Source organism: Halictus rubicundus, chromosome 2 (assembly GCF_050948215.1).
Source record: "Halictus rubicundus isolate RS-2024b chromosome 2, iyHalRubi1_principal, whole genome shotgun sequence".
NCBI classification, from domain to species: domain Eukaryota; kingdom Metazoa; phylum Arthropoda; class Insecta; order Hymenoptera; family Halictidae; genus Halictus; species Halictus rubicundus.
The window spans coordinates 3,072,126-3,094,103 of NC_135150.1; the positions used below are offsets into that span (position 1 = coordinate 3,072,126).

At 43.5% G+C, this 21,978-nt stretch overlaps 1 protein-coding gene across 2 annotated transcripts in view; it reads right to left on the reverse strand.

Annotated features, from left to right (window-relative positions):
• The window catches only part of LOC143363491 (uncharacterized), a 53,261-nt gene that overhangs the window by 17,061 nt on the left and 14,222 nt on the right, over positions 1 to 21,978 (reverse strand). Inside the window, exon 1 of one of the 2 annotated variants that reach the window (XM_076804072.1) lies at positions 8,578 to 9,164. The exons of the other annotated variant lie outside the window; for it this stretch is intronic. Within the exon in view, the coding sequence (XP_076660187.1) occupies positions 8,578 to 9,161 (584 nt within the window). The 5' untranslated portion in view covers positions 9,162 to 9,164. Of the gene's footprint in view, positions 1 to 8,577; positions 9,165 to 21,978 lie in introns of those variants that run through there. 2 annotated transcript variants of the gene reach the window in all.

The following is a 21,978-nucleotide window of genomic DNA, read 5'->3' on the forward strand; positions in this document are numbered from 1 at the left end:
TGGTTTCGTACAAAGATTCCCAGTAAAGTGTGCAACGTACGTACAATACATTCCACATGTATACGACGAAACGGCAGCGGCAGACTATCACATCTTCCTAAAAGTATCCGTCCAAGCGAAGAGGAAGGTTCGCGAGTATAATTGAGCACCCGCGTAAAACACGAGCCCTCGCGACGAGAAAAACCGTGGACACAGGGGGCCGCCGAGCGTGGCATGAACACGCGTCGCACGCACCGTTCACACTCCACTTGCACTTTTCACCGAACGTGGTTGCGTGCCGGTCGTGACGGTTCTTTCTTTCTGCGGGTGGCACCGGGTCCGGAGATAGCCGGACGTAGACGATCGAAGCCGATTGCGAGCGATCGTCCGTAAGTACTCGCTTCTTTGGCTCGAGACACTCGGCACTGAACACACTCTGCTTGACACTCTCACTGCGATCTCTTTTCGAACAGGTGGTGAAACGGCAGAGGTCAACAAAGGTTGTTCATCTATCGGGGAAAAACGGTTTCGGTGGTTAGGCAGATAGGAGAACTCAAAGTCGAGTCCTGGGTACGGTTAGAGCGCGGTCGGTACGCCGGCGACTGGAATCGCCGCAACCCTTCTTCTCATCGCTTTCTCCGAGAGGAGGCAGCTCTGGTGCCACCACGTGTTTCGCGGACGAGAGTTCTATGACCGTGCGAGAACCGCTAGAGTCGCATATATGCTCGACACGAGGAACGCGAAGCCAGTTTTCAAGCATTTACGGTTAGGACGAAGGATGTCTGACCGACTACGAGGCGTGCTAGTACAGTGAATACCGCTGTCGAGTACGAGCAGAAGTCTGCGAGAGAAAGAGAGAGAGAGAGAGAGAGAGAGAGAGAGAGAGAGAGAGAGAGAGAGAGAGAGAGAGACGTCGTAGTAGAAACGTACGGATATAGCAAAGGAGAAAAAGAGACGGCCAGAGGGAGAGAGCGGAGTGCAGCAGGTCGACCAGCATAGGTGGGGTTGCCGCGGTTAATGCGGTGACTCCGAGGGGGAAGGACGGCGCAGAAAGGGGAACAGATAGAAGCGCGCGCGCGCGCGAGCGTGTGCGTCCGCGCCTAGATTGGGCTAGGTTAGGTTAGGTTAAATGCTTGCCAGGGAACCTTGTAGCGGCGTCCTACTTCTTCGCTAGCGAGCGCGCGCTTTCGTCCTCCATCTCCAACTGTCCTCTGCTGCCACCTCCTCTACTCTACCCGAGGTCGTTGTTATTGTTATTGTCCTATTCGAACTTTGTGACGTTTGCTCCGCTCAAAACTAAAATGCACCATTTCCGTTACAGATAACATTTTCTATTCAGCGCCGCCCCCCCCCCCCCGGCTACAAGCTGCGATAGAACAAATTCGGAATGTCTACGGAAAAGAGGAGGGTACCGTATTTATTGATGATATGTTCACAAATATCTCGAGATATGGTGTCACAGGTCGCTGAAATAAGCTTCCCAAGTCAAATATGAAGAAATCATTCGGATTGATGTCCTATTTCATCCCCTACATGCAGCAATATAGGCTGCAAGCACATCTGGACAAATTTTATTTGACATGAAATAAGAAATTATTTGAAATAATTTATTTGAAGTAATAGAAATTTGAAATAGTATATTATAAGATATTCATATAATATATTATATCGTATATAATATATTTTATTTTCGAAATTTGTTTATTTTAAGTATGCCAAACGAAATAATCATCGAAATGTTATGCAACAATGATATAATTTTCAAGAACAATTTCACAATTATCTGAAATAATTATTTCAGATAATTATAAAATAAAATAACATGATATTTTAAATAATATTTCAAATAGTGTTATTTCAGAAGTGCCCGAGCTTGGCTGCAAGTACTTACACAGATCACGGTATATAATTGTATTTACGTTAACCCAGCCTTCCTTACGAGAGAGATATTTGCGTTAGTATTCGCGTCGAGATCCACGCTGCTGATTTTTGAGATTCTTGAAATTTGTCTGAGACGTTCCAGACGATGTAAAGTTGAATGAACGAATACAGATAGTATCATAAAAGCGAGAAATATGCTGTAAATTTAGTAATTGTGAGAAATGTGCCAGACTCCTGTGAGAAATAAACACTGTCCCCGTCTGACTTCCTTATCATACAGGTTAAAAAAACTGTTATTTAGTGAAAAAGAGTTAATTTGCAAACGTTTTTATAACTAGTTGCAACGATAATGCCAGTTCTTGGGAGACCGATTACAGGTTATACAACGAAAAGGGAATAGTTAAGAACGAGTTCACCGAAGTCGGCAACCTATCAATATTCATAAAAAAATAAACTGTGAACTTTAATTTTGGTATGCTGAATGCGTTTCGACATTTGATAACCAATATTTTTTACGTGATTCAATGAGTTTCGAGTCTCTATACCTCAAACTTACAAAACGATAATAAGTTCGCTATCTGCTGTAGGGCCTTATTTTGGGCCCTAACCATAAGAAATATCTCAAACTTTCATACATTCGAACGAGCACAATGAACACCTATTCCTCGTTTCCAATGAATTGCTTCGTGTCATCATATAAAACGTTTAAAAAATGGCCGACTACTGAAACAACCACCTAACTCTGAGCATTGTTATCCTAGAATTACTGGTAAGGTGAGCAGAGACTTTAATTAGACTCTCTTATTTAGAGTAACAAACTATAATAATTTTAACTCCCACTAAAATTTGTAACACCCGTTAGAAATGCGTACTCCCTAAGTATAAACAATGCACACTGGGGGGCACCAACTAAAATGTGTGAAGACGAGGTATACTACAAAAGTGTAAATAGGAACAATAATGGTAGCACAGAGGTCAACATAAGCATCACAGTCCACAGAAACTCGAGTTGGAAAGGTCGACTCCGCGACACAGGTGGGGGAATAACACGAAGAAGAAAACCTCTGCACGGTCGAAGTCGAGCTATTATTATTGACATCGTACAGTCACGCGGGTGAGACTTCTCTTTCTGGCTCGAATACTTTAAAAAGTTTTACACGAAAACACTGAAAGAGACTGAAGTTCTCACCGATTGGAGCAAGTGAAATCTCTCTGTTATAGAATTTGAGATTTAGTTAAGCTAAACAAAAGATAGCACACGTCAGATTGATACATCTTGCTGGCACAAAATCGGTGAATTTCATTTAAAAACACCATCTGCCCTTTGTTCATCGGCATATTTAAAAGTACGAAGCCGCGTAGACCGTCGAAAGTGTTTCAACTTTCACGACAAACTATGTAAATCCGTCGCACATAAACTCTGATAACGGGCAATCTTTCACGAACCAAGAAACGCTTCCAGCTTATCGCGACGATCGGCTCACGCAAACAGGGCTGAATCCGCGTTTACCATAAACTTTACTATCCAGCCAGTCCAACTCTGTGTACCAAGGTAGACGATGACCATTTTAACCAATGCTATTTCGAAAGTGAACCAGACTAGCCGCGAAACTCGACAAAATCGCTCGCACTTCCCGGAAACCGGGCCATCAAACGAAGAAATATCAAATACCGGCAGGGTTAAAAAGGGAAGAAGGAAACTCTATGCGAGCGAGACTCGCGCTATTATTATTGACATCGAATGGTTGCGAGAGAACATGCCTTCCCACCCCTCTCGCGTTCCTCTCGACCTAATTCGTGGACGCTGACGATCGGAGGAGCGTTCTCGCCTGCTTAAGGTGTCCCTGAGCGCCAAGGACGTTCTCGAGCGCGTTGGTGAACCGTGCAGAGGTTGCGCCCAAGTTTCCTTGGAACGAACTCCGGTGTTTCGGACCTCTTCCCTTATAGAAGGATCATCATTGCCCTTAAAAGAGGCTTGCTCCGTGGTCTTCTTTCGCCGAGTAATGAGTCGTTATTTTTTTTTTTTGGGTAACCGATACAAGATTAATGGACCAGCGATCGAGAAATTTCACGATCTTGTCGAAATTAAAGTCGTTAACCGAGAACATAACTACATCTTTGCTCGATGGATACTTTACATCCGAGACTTCATCGATAATTATGGCGAGCCACCGAACGTGCGAAGTACACGCAACGGCTCGAATTTCACAAGATAAAAGACAAGGATGGATACATTTACCAGAAACCAGCCGGTCGGTTCGTCCGTGACCACGAAAGTCTTTCTCGAGCACCGTCCCACCGCGTCCAGAGGTTGAATTAGGTTAATAAAACGATCGTTGGCATACGGCATTTTGTTCGATATCGATCGTCTATTCTACGCGACTAAACAAGACATCAGCAAAAATTTAGTGTTTCATCGACCTCGAGGATTTCTGATAAATCTATAAATGCCAGGAAAAATGATCGTAGACGGTACTCTGAATCGAGAGTTTCTCAAACCATGTCGTAATATGTTCAGCGTCCATGTGCCGCGACGCAAATATAATGCAGATGCGTTCGACGAGCAAACACGAGCGCATTTTATTTGCGATCGCGTGAAAACGGAACGCGGTAAACCTCGTGTCGTTCAACGGTGTTTAATCGATCGATTTTTTAAATTCTATCGGGAAGAAAAATCAGGCTCGCCTTGTACAATCGGGCCGAAGAGAAACGTCCAGAAGGTTGTACGCAGGCGCGCGTCGCGAGAGACGTGCAACGACGTTATCCAGGGACGAAAATAAAAATTGTCATCACTTTCGAGCGATAATAAGGTGAACGTACTTGCGCGTCTTCGAGAACATGCTCGGGTACCGATCGGCACTATACCCTTGGAATCATCCGCAGAGCGTTCAGAATATGGCTGCCGACCTGATCGTCGCGCGTGTCAGGTCACTGGGATATTTAAGACGATGGCCCGCTATAAAAATCGCTCGACCGGTGCTGGAATTTCCGAAACCAGTCACGTGTTTCCTTGGAGGACCACGATGCAAATGGTGGTTCTCCAAAGGATCCTTGGACGACCAAGGACACGCGCGCGCAGATGAACCGGCCGAGGATGTCTGTGAAACTCGTCCCGGTTCTCCGCGCTTTTTCCACGTAAGATCACGCGGCGCTCTACGAGAAACTTCGGTATATCACGAGGTGGAATGACGAAAGGAGGACGGTCGATTCTCGGTCCGAGGTCGCCCGTAGGTCATATCGCTGTCGCGGAGACGACCCTGGGGTCTGGCTGTTTGTACACCAAAGATGGTCGGGTCGGTCGTCCACGATCGTTCGCACGTACTTCTCGGCCGAACAATTTTCGACACGTAACGCTGTCATTTCGTCGAGTCATCCTGTATGTAATGATCTTGCTTCCCCGTTAACCCCTTGCTGTGCGATTTTCTTTACGGCTACAACGATAAGGGCTTCTTTATACTCAATGATTTAACCAAAGAAAAAGAAAAATTTATATTTATTGTACGTCTACGCATATCACGTTTACTTTAATCACTTGCACTACGATTTATTTTACGGTTGTAGCGATAAAGATTTCCTTCGTTATTCATCATTTCTTGGAAGAAGGAAGTTTATATTTATTGTGTGCTTGTACATGTTCTCCAATGACTATATATTCATAACTACACTGCAGATTTTATGCATTTACAGCAAAATTGAGTGGGTCAAATTTTAAATTGTAAGAAGTTTACCAAAATTCAAAGATGTCAATATATTATTTTTCGTCTATTAAAATTGTCAAGGGAAGAAATAACATTTTATTTAGTTTCTATTACTTGCAGTCGATGCAAACAATTTTTATTTTGTATAATGATGATCCGCAGTCTATTGGTAGCGATAAAATAGAATTTTATTTCGGTTTAAAGGAAATTAGTATCATACATTTTAATAGATCCTTTTTGAAATCTTCATCACGAGTCTGATTCGATGTTGCAGTGCAAGGGGTTAAGGGGGTATCTGCTGGTTTCTCATTTTCAAAAAATCGATTTGTTTACATTTTATTTAATGTATAAATGTTTTAAAATATGTGTGCAAAAGGATTTGCTTGAATTCGTATTATTAACGCTTTTATAGGCGTCTGAAGAATGCAACTTGCACTTTATGTAATTCATAGTTGATTCTCAAATGCGTTTTTCTCGTTTGTTATTTGGGTAATTAAATGATTCGTTTGCAACTTCAAGAAGTAAATACACGAGCCTGATATCGCCAAAATGCCCACATTCGTCTTTAATGGGTTAATGTTATTTCTATTAGCTTTTGGAAAAAAATTTGTGAAGATTGTAGCCGTCATTTGTTCATCGCAATAAAAAGCAATTGTCGTAATTTTCCCGTACATCAACTAAACTTTGATGTCAATAGCCGTCACTTGTGGGAAGGTGTTAAATTACAAGACGCATGTTTGGCATAAAGAATAACAATTAAAGATACAGTTCGAAGAAATGTACTGCATCTATAAACGTGAGAAATTGGGGTTTATACTCTGAGTAAAAAATAAAAGTTGAGGAATGATAAATCAAGTAGTAACAAATAGTAGTATCTTTTTTAGTAAGTTTTTTGGAAAAAGTTAAGGTTAAAGGTATTCTTTCTTCGAATGCAACGATGACTATTTCTTTTGGTAAACGAACAAAAATTTCGTTTGTAATATCTCCACGAGGTTTACCGTATAATCAAATCATCGCACAAAAGTATATTGTGTATCAAATATTATGGACTGTCATCCAAATGATAACGATTCTTAATATCGATAACAAAAAGATTGTTGCATCGTGTCCTCAAGTATTGCCACATTTTTTGAATCTGCTGTTACAGGTAACGAAGGTTAAACTCTAAAAATGACCCTTTCGTTCTTCTTCAAATAATTACGTTAGCCAAACTCTACATAACAGATTTGTACACAGAGAGTAAAAATTATAATTACGAGTTAATTAACAATTTAAAGCCTTTCGGAACTCATTCCAACAGTGAATTTATTCTGTTTAAAACCAAGAGATTAACAAGTCCGATAAAAGCTTAGAAAACCGATATGTTCTATAATGTTTATAATAAAATCATATTAACGTATCAAGCACAGTGTTATGAAAAATTATGAATTTAAATATTATTCACAGGGAACTTCAATGATGGATGCCCTAAACATTCCATTTAAGAGGAACAATGAATTACCATTCTTTTTTCAATTTAATTAATTTATGATTTAGTCGAAAATAGTCCTATCATTTGAGCTAATTAGATATACTTAATGACCTGTTGTCTGCTTTCCAAAACAAAGAGGTTAAGAAAGAACGTCGAGCGGTTGGAGAACGGGTCTCCGGTCCGATATCCATTATCTGCTTGTGAAAATAAAATTACCATTATCAATGGCTTGTTGCAATGTCAAAAGTTAAAATCCCTGAAGACTAGGAGGCAAGGCCGAGTTGGAAGGGGCAAGATGTGTTCGAAAAGCGTTTCGAACGAAAACGAACGTTGAAAAAATCATTATCTGCACGTGCGTCGCGAGTAAGATAAAGCCGCAGGGTTTCATTGGTCGAATCATCACGGTGGACTATTCTCAGAAAGACGTTCCTTCCGCCTCGGCGACGCGACGCGTTCTCCAACTCGCGAGGCGCGTCTAACTTACATACCCACGCAAATTTTATTTCGCAAGTTAGCTAAACGATACGTGCGTGGCTCTTAATGTTCTTTCGGGCGAGCACAATGGCAGTCCACGAATAAATTAATCCCTCGTTAACTTCGTATGGGAAAAAGGGGGCAGCATAAGAATCACATAAATAAAGTATATTTACTTTCCGGATATCGAAGTTTAATTCTTAAGCGTTCCTTGTGTACCCTCGATCAAAGCTGATAAAATGAACCCAGAATGAGAAAGTATGCAGCAACTGCCTACTCATTCGCTGTGAGAAAGTCGTGCTGTATCATTGAAATCGGAATTGAAATTCCCAGTTATTTAAAGATTATTTCATAATACGATCAACGACGTGTTAATGAACACTCATTGTTTACATTCGCTATCGTGTTAAGGCCCCGGATTCGTTACGAGGCTAAAAGTAGCGCCGTGACCTTGAGACGTAACCACACTGACCTTGGAGCTAAAGGCTTATAGAAAAACCGTGAAAATACACGCGTGGCAATCGAGTTTCTCCGCGATACCAGTTTCCGTCGTGCACGGTTCAAGAGAAACGTAGCGAGACTTTCGAATGATCCGCGATTGTGGATCAATGCGCCGTTTCCCAGAGGACGCGCGAAAGGTCTTCGTGCTCGCCGCGCCGACAGGCGTCGCAATCGCGACCGTTCCCGTGTAGAAGAAACGAATTCCTTTTTCGTGCGAGCAACGATTCTAGTGTGTTTAAAACAGCAGCGAAGATTGCAGAAGCCAATGACGAATTCGAAGACCTTATCTCGGCGTATGGGAGAAGAAAAAAAAAAAACAAAACTCTCGTGTACGTATTAAATAGAAAAGGATCCCAGCAGCGAAAGTCCCTTTGTTTAGCAACAACTCGCGACGGCATCATAACAACACACGGATCGAGAACCCAAGAGAACAAAAACGTATCGTTAGATAACGACGAGAAGCAAGGGACGTATCGAGAACTCGTTATCATTTCCGGTACCAAACAGATCTACTCTCCGAATTCCGTCTGGAGAACGTAATCGTTCCTCGAGACGCGAGCGAAAGCGACTCACCGAGGCGCGGGTTTGAGTCCGAGGGCAAGCAGCACGTCGATGCCCGCCATCTTTTGCTCCTGGTTCACTTGATTGCCGCTCTTGGCACGTTGTTGGTGTTGGTGGTGCTGCTGGTGCTGCTGCTGCTGCCGCTGCCGCCTTTCCATGGCCGGCTGTTGGTGCTGCTGCTTACTGTCGGCCAGACCGTTGTTGCCGGTCACTTTCTGGCCGGTCAGCATTTTCGCATGGGTGACCTTGAGGAGGGAGCGCTTCGCGTCCTCGACCAGCATCTTGGTCACCGGCTGCACGTTCACCGGTACGCCGATCGTCGGTACAGCGCCACGACGCAGTCTGCTACGCACAGGAAGACCGAGCACAAGGTGCTCCATATCCTTCTCGTAGGAATCGTTCGTGAAGTGGAGGGAGCATATACGCGCTGTTTGTATGTTGAACGGTACCTCGCCGTTCGAGAGGGGCACGCGACCGCACGCGCGCACCCATCGAAAGCGCACTTCCGGTATCTGGGGGAATCGATGGTAGCGGATACGACGGCCACGGGTCCGACGATGACTGTTCCGGCACGTAGCCACGGCGCACTGCGGCATCCTAACCTCTCAATCCGTCTTCTTTCCTTGTAGTCCAAGTACCACACGCACAGCGCACACGTTCACGCACACCGAGACCGACACGCGATAACGTCTCTGTTCTGTGGCATCCTCGATGATACTGCCTCGGGGTCGCCTATCATCGACGATCCATTCTCACGATGATGCTTCTTCCATTCGCTCGCAGATCCTCGTCATCGATGGTGAGGTCTCGTTCGATGGTATTGGTAGGCCCCTCTCCTCTCGTCAGCAAGTAATCCTTGATTAACAGCCGATGCACTTCAGGTGTGCACGGGTATACCACTCCGCGATAAATGACACTCCGACGGTTGTTCCCTGGTGGCCCCGGTGGCGGAAGGTCGCGACGCGCACTCTGCCCGAGAGCCTTCGTTTACATTGGTAGCGAGAGCGTGACTAGATACGTGTCTCGTCGGTTTTACTCTTCAGCCCGATATGCTATAAGATTCTCCGTGTGAAACTCCGAATGTGTCAGAAAACAGGCGCGCATGTGGGTGTACACGGATAAATACGATCCACGCGCGACGAAAATTGGAAACTATAAATCCGCTGGTTCCTCGATCGTCTTTTCTTCGGGGTCTCTCGATCCTTTTTATTCGGGACGAGACACCTGCGCGCGAGGTGCGATCCGAAGCGAAAGAGAGAGGGGTAGAGAGACAGAGTGAGGTGGGTGAATCGCTCAAAGGACGAGCGTTGTAGACAGAAGAATCTCGACTGTAAATATCGCGACGATGTGGTACGTGAGAATCAACGGCGAGACGGTCGCGCGACGGAAGCACTCTTGAGTACTCTCGATGACCGCGGGAGGTCGAAAGGGCATCGGTACCGCCCTGCGTGCGACGCCCTGCGAACTGTGGGTAGCGAGACGTAGAAGGGGGTCGGAGGCCAAAGAGCAAAAGAGACGGCGAGACTAGGCTCGACTGGAGAGGGAAGGGAAGCACCAGACGACGGAGTGCTGAAAAACGATGTGTGCGTGGGCCTACCGACAGACGCCACCACTTTCTCGAGCGAAAATTCAAAACGTCACATGCACACGCGGTCACCAGTTTCTCTCGTGTAGATCGACCGTTCACCAGTTTGCGGGGGAATGAGGGGTGTGGTGGTGGAGAAGATTGCAATTTAGGAAAAGAACAACGGGCGGCGAGAGGTACTCGTTGAAAACGCGCGCGCGCGCGTGTGTGCGTGTGTGTCGCGCAACGTCTTTTTCCGCAACACGTGTGAGGGACAGGTCCGCGCCGTCGGCGAAAGGTGTCGCCTCGTGTACCTTTCTTCGTTCCGTGACGATAGTGGCGTTGATTGGTAGACGAACCGTCAAGATGGCGACGCGGATGACGGTAGCCTGACGACGATCGTCGACGAGCGTACACGAAAATCACCGAACGGTCTACGCACGACTCGTGGGTAGTCACCGATACGATAGAGCACCAAGGTGCAGCCGCGTCTCTCACGCGACCAAACGGAAGAACGGAAACCCGCCGGCGTGGTGGTCTGATCCTAACCGGAAGGTGACTTCGAGCGGATGAAGAGAATGGGGATGCACCGTGGTATGTACGCGCGTCGATTGTAATGAAGAACCGTGTATATGTATATATATATATATGTGTATGTATATATATATATATGTGTATGTATATATATATATATGTATATATATAAATATATAGATCACGCCTGATAGACAGCGTGTTAACTACTGCACGCGCGCTGCTTCTCCTCTGGACTGACCGATCGGGTCCGGCCGTGGAACAAGAGACAGCCAGTGGCAGCTGCGTGTGCCTCCTCGTGTCTGCGTGAAACCGGTGAACCAATGATCGTGCTCCGGTGCCGACGCGGCAGGGATGACGGGCGCCATGGAGGGGGCAGGGTTGGAAAGGAAGAGAGACCAGGGAGACAGGGAAAAAGAGGGAGGAGGTCACCGCTACCGACTAGGGTCCTTCAGGGGTTCGCCACCCCTCGAACCACGCGGTCCTCCTCGCGTCTGTTATCCGGCATAACCAACCGCTACCGCTCCCTCTCTTTCTCTCTTTCTTTCTCACTCCTTGGCAACCCTCGCACCCCTAGTTTTTCTCTTCTCTTCTCTTCTCCTCTCTTCTTTAGCCACGTTGCGCTTCCTCAACCTGGTCCTCGGCAGGGCGTTAGGTTACGCGCTATTTTTCTCTTCATCCCCACGAACGATCCGCTTTGTCTGCGAACACGCTGAACTCGCTGACGACCATTGTACCCGCGTCGGGCAAACACGCGTTAAAAGAATTGTCGCAGTTTCTGCCTTTGTATTGCGAACTACAAGCCCCGGACTTCGACGAAATACGCTCTCCCATATCGTCTGAGAAATTTTGAATTATTCGATGTCGATGCGACCCCGCCGCTAGAAAATTGCGCGACACTTTCCCGGATCGCGGTATCTTACGAGTGTTTCTAAAAATAGGCAAACTGGAGACCGTCGATTGCGGTGAATGCGATTCAAGATGGAGTCTCCGATCGAATTCTTCGGACGCGGTATAACTCCTCGAGATTCATTTGCACGTGTTCGTGCATTTAGCAGACTTTTGATTTCAGAGTCAAACCAGTATACAAATAAATTCGCTGGATTTAATAATTGCTGATATGTTCATTTCTTAGCTTTGGGGTGATAGGATAATCTTGGACATTGCTGTTTAACTTCGTAGTGCACAAGATAATACGCAGCTTTTTTCTGCTAAATAGTCTTAATATTTCAAAGAGAAGGAACGTTGCATTTAATGTAACTTTTTAACGAGGAAGGTCATTAACAAACGTGTTAATAAATAATACAAGTGCTGTAGGAAATAACATTTTTGACGAAATTTGTTGCAGTTCTTAGTGCAAATTGAATAAGCAAGTTTGCAATTAGCAGATTGCGAAGATAAAGTATTCAATGTATTTACAATATGGAACAGAGAAATATGGGAACGCCCTGGCGAACATGGCGGAAGTTACCGTGTCGTGACCAAATGGCGTCAACGGAGAACAAAGAGTCTCGCATGTATTACGGTAGTTGCTACCAAACGCAATTGATACACAATATATTTTTAACACGTTGAACCGTGTTATAAATACATTGTTAATATTTTAAAACGATCCCCCCTGAAGTTATAAATAATTCTTTCAGCGGTAAGAATATTTACTTAATTTACGTTTTGTAACAGAAAATAGTGATATCTATAACCTATAACCATCTTCTTCAACGTAATTAATTAATACATGACTATAGGTATTGATATTTCCAACATAGATTTTAGAAAAGCCCCTAACAATGTTCGATAATGTTTAGATTACGATAATTTTCTTCGAGTTTTTACTTCCGCAAAATGTTGATATCGCTTACAATGTAGATTGTGCTCTACATGATCTGTTGACATCCAGACAGAATTCTATTGTCTCGTCGGAGACACTACTATTTCTCCCCTAATGCCGCTAATCAGGTTCTCATGACATCTTATGTGGCACAAAGGAAGGAGAACTTGACCCCGTTCGATCGTAACCGAACTGAAACTGTATTGCCATACACGATCAATAAGTCAAGCTGATTGTCTGGATACGAGAAAACTCGGCGAATTGACCACCGATCCCGTGAGACCGGTGTGTGTTTCGTCCAATTATTCGAATCGATGTGGATCCTTCCAACCTGACGACGAGAGAAAACTGGGCTAGCGTTTCACAAAATTGTGAGATAATTTCGGTGGCGTGTTTGTTTAAGATGGCAGAAGTGCGGCGGCAGTGGCAGCCTTTTACATGGAAGAAAAACGTGGCGAAGTTGTGGTGATGGTGGGGGGAGGAGATATCTGGCGTTGAGCAAGGAGTCTCCAGGGATGTTGGCATACAACTATCCTCATCATCTGCAATACCTTAAATACTTCATCCGACACTCTGTTCCTCCGGAAATTACTCATGCTGTTGCCTCCATTAACGGTGTATTTTAGTATCATGCAGCGACGAACGTGTACCTCTATGTATACCGCCGAATAAATGGAGCGACTCTTTCTCAGCCATTGAAAATTGGAAAATTGATTTCGAAGCGAACCTTATTTATGTGAATGGCACAAGTAATTCTTATTCGGTTCTACTGGGCCAGAAAATTGGCTGACAACTGTGTAAACGCAGTCTGTCGCAAGTCCAAAGACCGAGTACGCAGAAATAAGATAGTATACTAATAATAAATCTAGTTAGTGATGCTGTAGAATAATGTTATATTCTTTGATTTAAATAAACACTATAAATTTGTGAGGTACGAGTTTCAGCAATGGTTATATAAAATTATATATATATATTTCGAATATATTTCGGTTGTATATACCTGTGAAACACTAAATTGAGTACGTCTGTGAGTTATGTTCTACGCGTTTCGTATATGCAAAGAAGATTATTTAAATGTACTTTAAGGAACTACTTCAAGGAACTCGAAAGTACTCGCATGACTTCTCACGTCATTTGGTTATTCTTTCCCAAGCACTTAAACGTATGGAGAATCTTTTGAAGTGCACCGGAGTTCGATCGCACAAAATATATATAGATGTTCACGATAGATTATACAATGTCGTTCAGACAAGGAACTGATCTGAGAAGAATTCTCAAGGGCGAGCTAGTAACAAATGAACAGTCTGCTCTAGAGACACTCGGGTTCGCCATGACGGCCATTTTGGTTTGATAATGAAGACACGCGTACCAGATAATAAACGTTCCTTCGTGTATTAGTGGGATTAATGGTTTGGTGTTGTTCTATTAACAGTCAGCTCCGTGTATGATAGGCAGATCTCCTTAACCAGATAAAAGTATAAGCAAATGTTCGACGGTCGATATCATGTGTTTGCATTGCTTCACGTTTCTTCGACGCTAACGCCACACGTTACGTTCAATCTTACAAATTACGTTCGTTCATCTGATATTGACTGGTACCACATTGGCACGTCCGCTACCATCGGTTCTTCCGTTATCTTTATAATTACAATATATCATCTCTCGTGTCAATAGCTAGGGTACCTACTTTCAATTTTTCTTGAAAATTCTTGCGCACTCCTTGACGAATATATAAATTCCACTTGCTCGGACAATTGTAAATTTATGTTACGTTTGACGCATGAACTCTTTGAGCACAGTTATCGTCGTATCAACGATATCAAGTTTACACATTTAATTCTTCGCGAACAAATAATTTAATTATTGTGGTAACAAAAGATCAGAATACATTTTCATTTCTTCCTAGAATTAAGAACTTTAATATGAGCTGTTCGCAGACCAAATTGATTGATCACTTTTTTCACATTTTAACTAAAAGCCAAAACATTTCCTTTAACATTTTACATTTCGAATAAATTTCTTTAACAATTAAGCTTAATACCGCCAAACGTCAAACGCTGAGAGAACTTTTAGAAATGAACGTATACGCTATTTCATCGATTTTTCTCTGCTTTTTTTTTGTGTGGAGTCAATCGATTTGGCTAATGAGTGACTCATATAAGATTCAGATTCCTGAGGAAAATGTTAGCCAATGTCGTAGAAAATTGTTGGTCTTAACATAAGGGTCTCGAATGCAACGTGTCTTCTTCAGGGAGTACGAAAAAAATATATTAGAGAAACCAACATCTTCTTTGAGAGTACTAAACGGTAGTGGGTGAATTTTCATATGAATTTCGAGGGTTATTTGTGTCGTTGCAATACAAATTCAAGATCAAATAAATCGTAGACGCGTGACGACAGATCGTTTAAAAATATTGAAGGTACTCGAAGATGAGGCTGAAATCGAGCCGGGGGCACCTGTCGTCATTTTTACTATACCATAAAAATAATCCCCCATTTCACCGCGAAGCGCAATAACAAAAGGTCTTTAATAAAGGTACGGTGTAGATGCTCCAGTTCCAAAGTAAACGCTCTGTAACGCAACAGCTTCCCATCGGTTCATGCCGAGGATCTTCTCCCCCTTCGCGGTATCGTATAACCATTGCAACGAGCAAGTATATCTCCCCCACGTTTTCGACGTTGTTTCTCCCACCCGGGGCCGACGAAACGTTTTCTCCGGGAACGATTCTGCAGAAACGGAGGACGTCCTGGTACCAAAAGGCTGCGGCGGCCAGCAGAAACATCTTCGCGGTGGTTATCGAGAGTTTTTGCTTCGATGCGTGCCGCTGCGCGTCCCTTTTTCAACCGCGTAGAGCCAAAGCGAAGCCATCGTAAAGAGAAGAGATGTAGGCAGGCAGGCAGGCAGGCAAGCAAGCAAGCAAGCAAGCAAGCAGGCACGAAAGACCGGCCAGGCTTCGGTGTGGTTCACGCGGGCTCTCGAATAAGGACAGACCGATTTCCGGTGGTCTCGCTCCCCCCTCCGAACCTCAACAGCAACCTGACCCCACTATGAACTGATCGGGGTTGTCTCTCTCGCTCCTTTCTTTTCTTGGTCCAACGTGACGGAGGGAGAGCGAGAAGGAAACGGTGTCTCTGCCCCCCTCCCCGACAATACAGAATCGTTCGTCTCTATCCGTCTTGGTTACTAGAGCACGTTTCGCCCCTAACGCTCTCACTCTCTCTCTCTCTCTCTCTCTCTCTCTCTCTCTCTCTCTCTCTCTCTCTCTCTCTCTCTCTCTCTCTCTCTCTCTCTAGCGCGCGCGCTAGAAGGCTAGAACGATCGAGCCGTCTTTCTTGTACCGGTGTCGGAGTCCATAAGTCCGTCTCGTTCTTCGACCATCCTGGTCGTCGACGCTTGTCTGTTCGACAGGGCAGCCTGTGTGCGGGCGCTCCGCACAGCTGGCACAGGAGGGAAATAAGCCGAGGCGTCTCCGACTCGGGGCCATCAGACACGGCTGCCTGGAGAACGACCAAGAAGGATGCGCAGCTGCGACGAGAGACTCTCCGTTCCCTGTTTTACACGGTAACTCTGGCCGCAGGTCGAAAAATCTCGTTCGTGGGACGAACGAAACCCGGCCTCTCGTGGGCTGGCTAACATCCGAGCTTCGCGACTTCGACGGTTTTTCTTTTAATCTGCCCGCTCCGTGCGCTCCGTTATCTGCTAGACGGAAATACACGACGATAGGCTCCGTGCGCGCATTCATCCACACCGTACAGTATCAGCTCCGACAGCGCTGTTCCTCTACAACCGACTCCATTGTCGAATTAACGTGTCTGCGTTCCACAGTCAATTGATACTGATACGAGATTATTGTGTCGGTGGAAAACGTATTGATAAACGTGATAAAAGGATTGCTATCATTCATCGATCCTAACCAACCGATGATTTTTATAGAATATAATTGCTAGGCCACGGATTTTTATGCAAAATAAAACTTGTAGTAATTTCACGACACGGGAGCAGCACATATTTCTTTTCTTACAACTAGTCATTTTAATGGGTAGCAAATGATACAGCATTCTTAAATTCCTGAAATATTTTTAATATTCTGCGTTTGCAGTTTTATTATAAATGCAGTCTAATAGTTACCAATGCTCATGTGGTTATTATTTATATTATTTATATTCAAACATTTTCATAACAGTTTCCATATTTTCAATTTCATTGATTCAGCGAAACCTATTTGTTTGAAAATAAATTACATTCACGATGCAGAGTAAATTGTAATATCACAAGATTATAATTTCAAAAATTGTATTAGAATAAGAACGAAATTGTGATAATAGTCATTAATTGAAATAAACTGGTAATTCGCAGTTTATTGATTTATATAACGTATTTTGATAATCGTAGAGTCGTCAAAAATTTGTTCTGGATTCCAAAATCCATAATCGGAACTCAATGTGCTCGGTGCTAACGCATCATCATCGCGTGTGAGACCCTGAGCATGAACAGAGCATGCGTAGTTTAGCAGCTCCACGAGCACGCGGAAGATCGAAAGGTGCAGCTCGCTGAAGTCGACTCTACGAAATGGTACCAACGTTTATCTTACCCTTAGCCATTCTCAACTATTTCCTATATTTGACAAAACACAATGAAAATAGTGTTACCGGTACACTTATAAATTTTATCTATACCCGTATCGATTATGTCACGTTTCCCGCGACTCGTGCGAAAGAAAGTCATGCGAATAAACTAAAATCGGTGTTGAAAGAAAATGATTTTTAAAGAATACTGCTGCAGAAGCACGCTCATTTAATCCTGTTTACTTATGATCAGCGGAACATGCGGGCGTACCAGGCGAGGAAGTACGTCAATGGAGAAAGTGACTCACAGCTCGAGGTATTCGCACGCAAGGAAATGTATCTGCGTTGCGATAGATAATAGCGTGACGTCACCTGTCCCTTCATATTCACTCTCAATGAGAAAAAAGAAACTCGTGTATCCTGTGGTCGAATATAGCCGAGCATGTTGCGTTTCGGTTCGGTTCCAGTCGAGCATGGAGTCCCGATGGAACCGGTGTGGACGAAACAGTAACCGAAAATCGTGGCAGAGAGGCATCGGTTCTCCAAGCGGTCGGTGAAAGAGAGGCAAGAAGAAAGGAAGGATCGACGCGGCGGAATATTGATGACGAAAACGACGGGAAAGGTGGCTTCGATGGGCTCACCTGGCTTCTCGAGATTTTCCATCGTCTCCAGGTCGCCCCTCGGCTTGTTTTCCGGCCACTTCGGCCGCTTATTACAGCGGCCTAAGGGATGGTATCTTTGGTACACGGCTACGCTCTAGGTGGTTCACCCCTCTCTCTTAAGGGGCAACCACCCCTCTCTCACGTGGTTCTTCCTATCTTCGTCTCGCTTCAACATTGGCTGACAGTTGGGCTCAAGCGAGAGGGGACGAGAGAGAAGGGGAGACACCCTTCATCCTTGAGGCGGGGTCCCGCCGGCTACCCCGCTGCTAGGTTCGCTAGGATCAATACACCCGCCATCCGAACCGAAGTCCAAACCACCCTCTCTCTTTGCCTGGGCTGCTTGCCTGTGCCTGACTGCCTGCCTGCCTGCCTGCCTGCCTGCCTGCCTGCCTGCCTGCCTGCCAAAACCTGCCCCGGTCCGTCTACCCAAGTCTCCGGAGAATTCGAGTGGCTTCCCGTATCCGTCACGACGGATGCTTTCGAGTCGCTGCAGAGACGCCGATGTCTCGCGGACACTGCGATAGACCGTCGTGGCTTCAACAGGCCCCATTGACCAGTCGAATCGATCTCGATGCTTCGACGGCACAGAAATGCCTACCACCAGGTCACCACCAAAAATACCGGAAGATCGTTTCAACCGAATCAGTCATTTACACGGGGCGTGATAACTATTAACCCTCTTGATCATATCCGAAACAAATTTCACACTGTTTCATGACAAGGAACTTGGGCACCCCACCCATCAAGTCAATTTCTTTTTATCGGCCAACAGTTGTCCTAACTTGTAAAGACATAAATCGGTCGGAAATCAGTTAAATGACGAGGATCCGAACGGGTTTAAAAATATTTTATCGGGATCGTACAAAATTTCAAGCTCAAAGTCCTAAATTTCGTACCCGGTTATTAACAGAAGGGTTAAACTTTATGAGAACTTTAAAGCATGGTTTGAAAAAAAGTTTAAATAACTTCAATACGCTACGTGCTTTTCATACGGTACGTGCTTTTTTTTTAAGGAGCCGTTTCGGAAATTTCAAGGTCACCGCGATTTTTTTTAATGTAATGAAAAGAGTATAGTTGAATTCTGCGTAAAAATGTATTGATCTTCATAAGTCCTAAACCTAATAGTCAACGAGACGTTATCGAGGTAATTTTCAAAATGGGAGACGGACTTATTTGTCCATATTTATGAATTAATTTTTGTGTTAATACGCTAAGTGTAACAATTGTGATTAGGATCAGCATATTGTAAAAAGGTTGAAAGAGTACCATACCATTTTAACTTTTCAATTGATATTTCGATAAATACTTTGATTGTATGGAATTGTTATGCGTTCACTGTTCTTCTTTTCCACGTGACTCAACACTAGGTTTACGCGGCACTAAAAATGAGTATTTTACATTAGTTCATAAAAATAACAAGAACGTATCTATCCAAATGTTTAGAGATTTGTTTAATAGTATGTAACCGAAGAAATAAACTTTGTGAACAATTCCTCATGCATCTTTACAATCTTTATAATGGTGAATTAAAAATATAATCCGTAAACCTAGTATTAATGAGTCAACAAAATCAACATAACATCCGATTAAATCCGTCTAGCTGTTGCTCCAACTGAACATGGGCATTTGGTAGATGCAACTCAAGTACGCCTTTTATTGGATATTGTTTAAGCAAGTGTATTAGTAGATTATTAAATAATAATTTGTTTCTTTGTTGCCACTGTACAGAAAAAGAATCCGTAAGATGTCTTACGTTCGCGCCAAGAACGAACTGAACGAATGCATCGATGTGTAGTTACGTCGTTAGTAATGTATAAAGTATGACCACTCGATCGGTTGTACGAAGTTATGTTTAATTCATCCTTCCTTTGTCCCCGTTATCGGGTACAGAGAACCGACGTTTCGAACACGCTGAAGAGTCACTGTCGGAACCAGAGACTCGTGTACCAAAACGCCACGCGAGATATTTGCATTTGGATATTTTGAAAATATTTGGCACACGTACTGGGAACTCTGATTTTCTTACAAAGAAACAATTTTTTGGGGAAATGAGGTAGACGAGGACAGATAAGTTTCGAAGAAATTGTTTAAAAATTTTCAACAGGATACAGTAAGATTATTCAATCGAAAAGGGCTTATTACTTGATTAAAAAAATATTAATACAACACAATATCACGTCAAACCAAAAAGAAATGTTGTACTAGGACAAGTTACCTAACCTTAAACTCTACAATATTTTTCTTAAATTTGATCACTTGACAAAATGATTTTCTAAAATGGAAATTGTTTTCTAAATAAATCTGCTTCCCTACAGCTTTACTGATACAGCATCATAGTAATTTAAATGCGTGTAATTATTTCAATCTAATATGTTTACTTTATTTTTAAAAAATTGTTAATTAATGTTTCAACATCATCCTTACTTTGTGGTATCTCATATGTGATATGAAGAATTATTAACAATTTAATTTTAATGTCATTTGATCAGTTAAAAAAATTCCACATTTGCATTTAAAAAAAAAGTAACTTTTGTGTTCACCATACTTATCTCTGATGGGTAGAGGCCAATTTTTATTTCATTCTACACGTCGCCAAAACTCATCATGTCACATTTAAAAGAATTTATGTCCTGCATCTTGTTAAGTAGCGTACCATCTAATGAGGTCTAGTTTTGTATTCAAGCGTGGCTGGTATAGGGGTGTTCATAATGCCGCCCGACGGTGTTGTGAAACAATATACCGAAAATCGTGATAGATAGGAAAAACTATAAACCTTGCCATTCAAATCGTATCAAGTTTAAAGTTTTTATCATTTGTTAAAAATCCTACTTATTTTATTATTAACATTATAAAATTATATAGTGCCATTCATTTCCACGGAAAAGTACATATTTTACTTGTTACCATAAAGTTACCAATTAATAAATTCAAAATGATTAGCCCTTGAATGGCGGACCATTCTTACATCTATATAATTAAAGATGTTTAGGACCACTCATTGATTTATTTATGAATTTCTTAAAACATATTTTTGAAGGTACTTCTTGTAGACACGTTATTCTTTCTATTTCTCTTAATGCAACAACTGTTTATTGGATTAATTCGCCAGAAATTGAGCAATTCGATAAGGATTTTGATAGTCTGGGCCAAAATAGATGCGGACTTTGCCGTCAGGGGGTTAGACATTATAAATTAATATACTCGTTAACGAATATCGCTTTTTCAGTTAATTCAACCCTGCAGAAAGGATCTGTTGACTTAGACTTTTCGATATTTCTCGTAGTCATGTTCAAATTCGGAAAAGTGAATGCATAAAGTTGCTCCGAATAATCTAACCTTATGCAATAAATCTGAACATATTCGACAGAGTCGGTACTACGGTGCGCACGTGTCGTCCCTACAGATTCAAGTGACCAATAATTCCAGACATCATAAAAATTCAAACTGCAATCATTGCTAGCCTGATGGACTCTATCGATAAGCTAATCGTAGCGAGAATCTCGGTTCGATCGGCAGATCATTCGAAAGCACCGAATTTCTGCGAACGACCTCCATCTTTTCCATTCTCTCGTACGGAGAAAGGGGTTGAAAGGATGATCGTACGGTTCGAAGGATGGAACCCGACGAGTCTCGCAGCTTGTTGGGGACGTGGCGTTCTTTCCTCTTGTTATTGCTACAAACGCGATAGCGCAAGAGGGGTCAGAGCCGGTTTGGAGGGCGAAATCGCGAGGGGGATTTCCAGGAGGGGGATGGATGGCCGTGGTGGTGCGACACACAGGGGCTGGAAGGCACGCCTGAGGGTGGTGGTATTGCACGATGAGAACGGATGGTAACCGGCCAGGCTTGGATCACCGGCGATGACGTCATTCCTGCGTTACCAGGATACCAAAGATCAAAGACCAATGAAAACGTCACCTTCTAGCGGAGTACCCCTCAGGTCGAAGTCTCGACCCAACAATAGATTTTTTTTTTCGTGTCTCTGTCCGGTGAATCGTCTACGGCGAACCGTTGTGCTTATGGTAATAATACCTCCTGTTGTCTTCGTTCTTGATCTCTATCTGGTCGTACAGGTCGAGCTCGCTGCGACACACCGCGAGGATCTCTCATCACTATTACGTGACTTCGATCACTAATATTTTATTTATACGCTACACGCCAGATATCGGAGCAAGGATACCGATACCAGGAGACACGTGCATTTGTCGGTACGAATAATTTATGGTAATTATTCGTTAGATTGTCCTGCTTTATTGAATCGC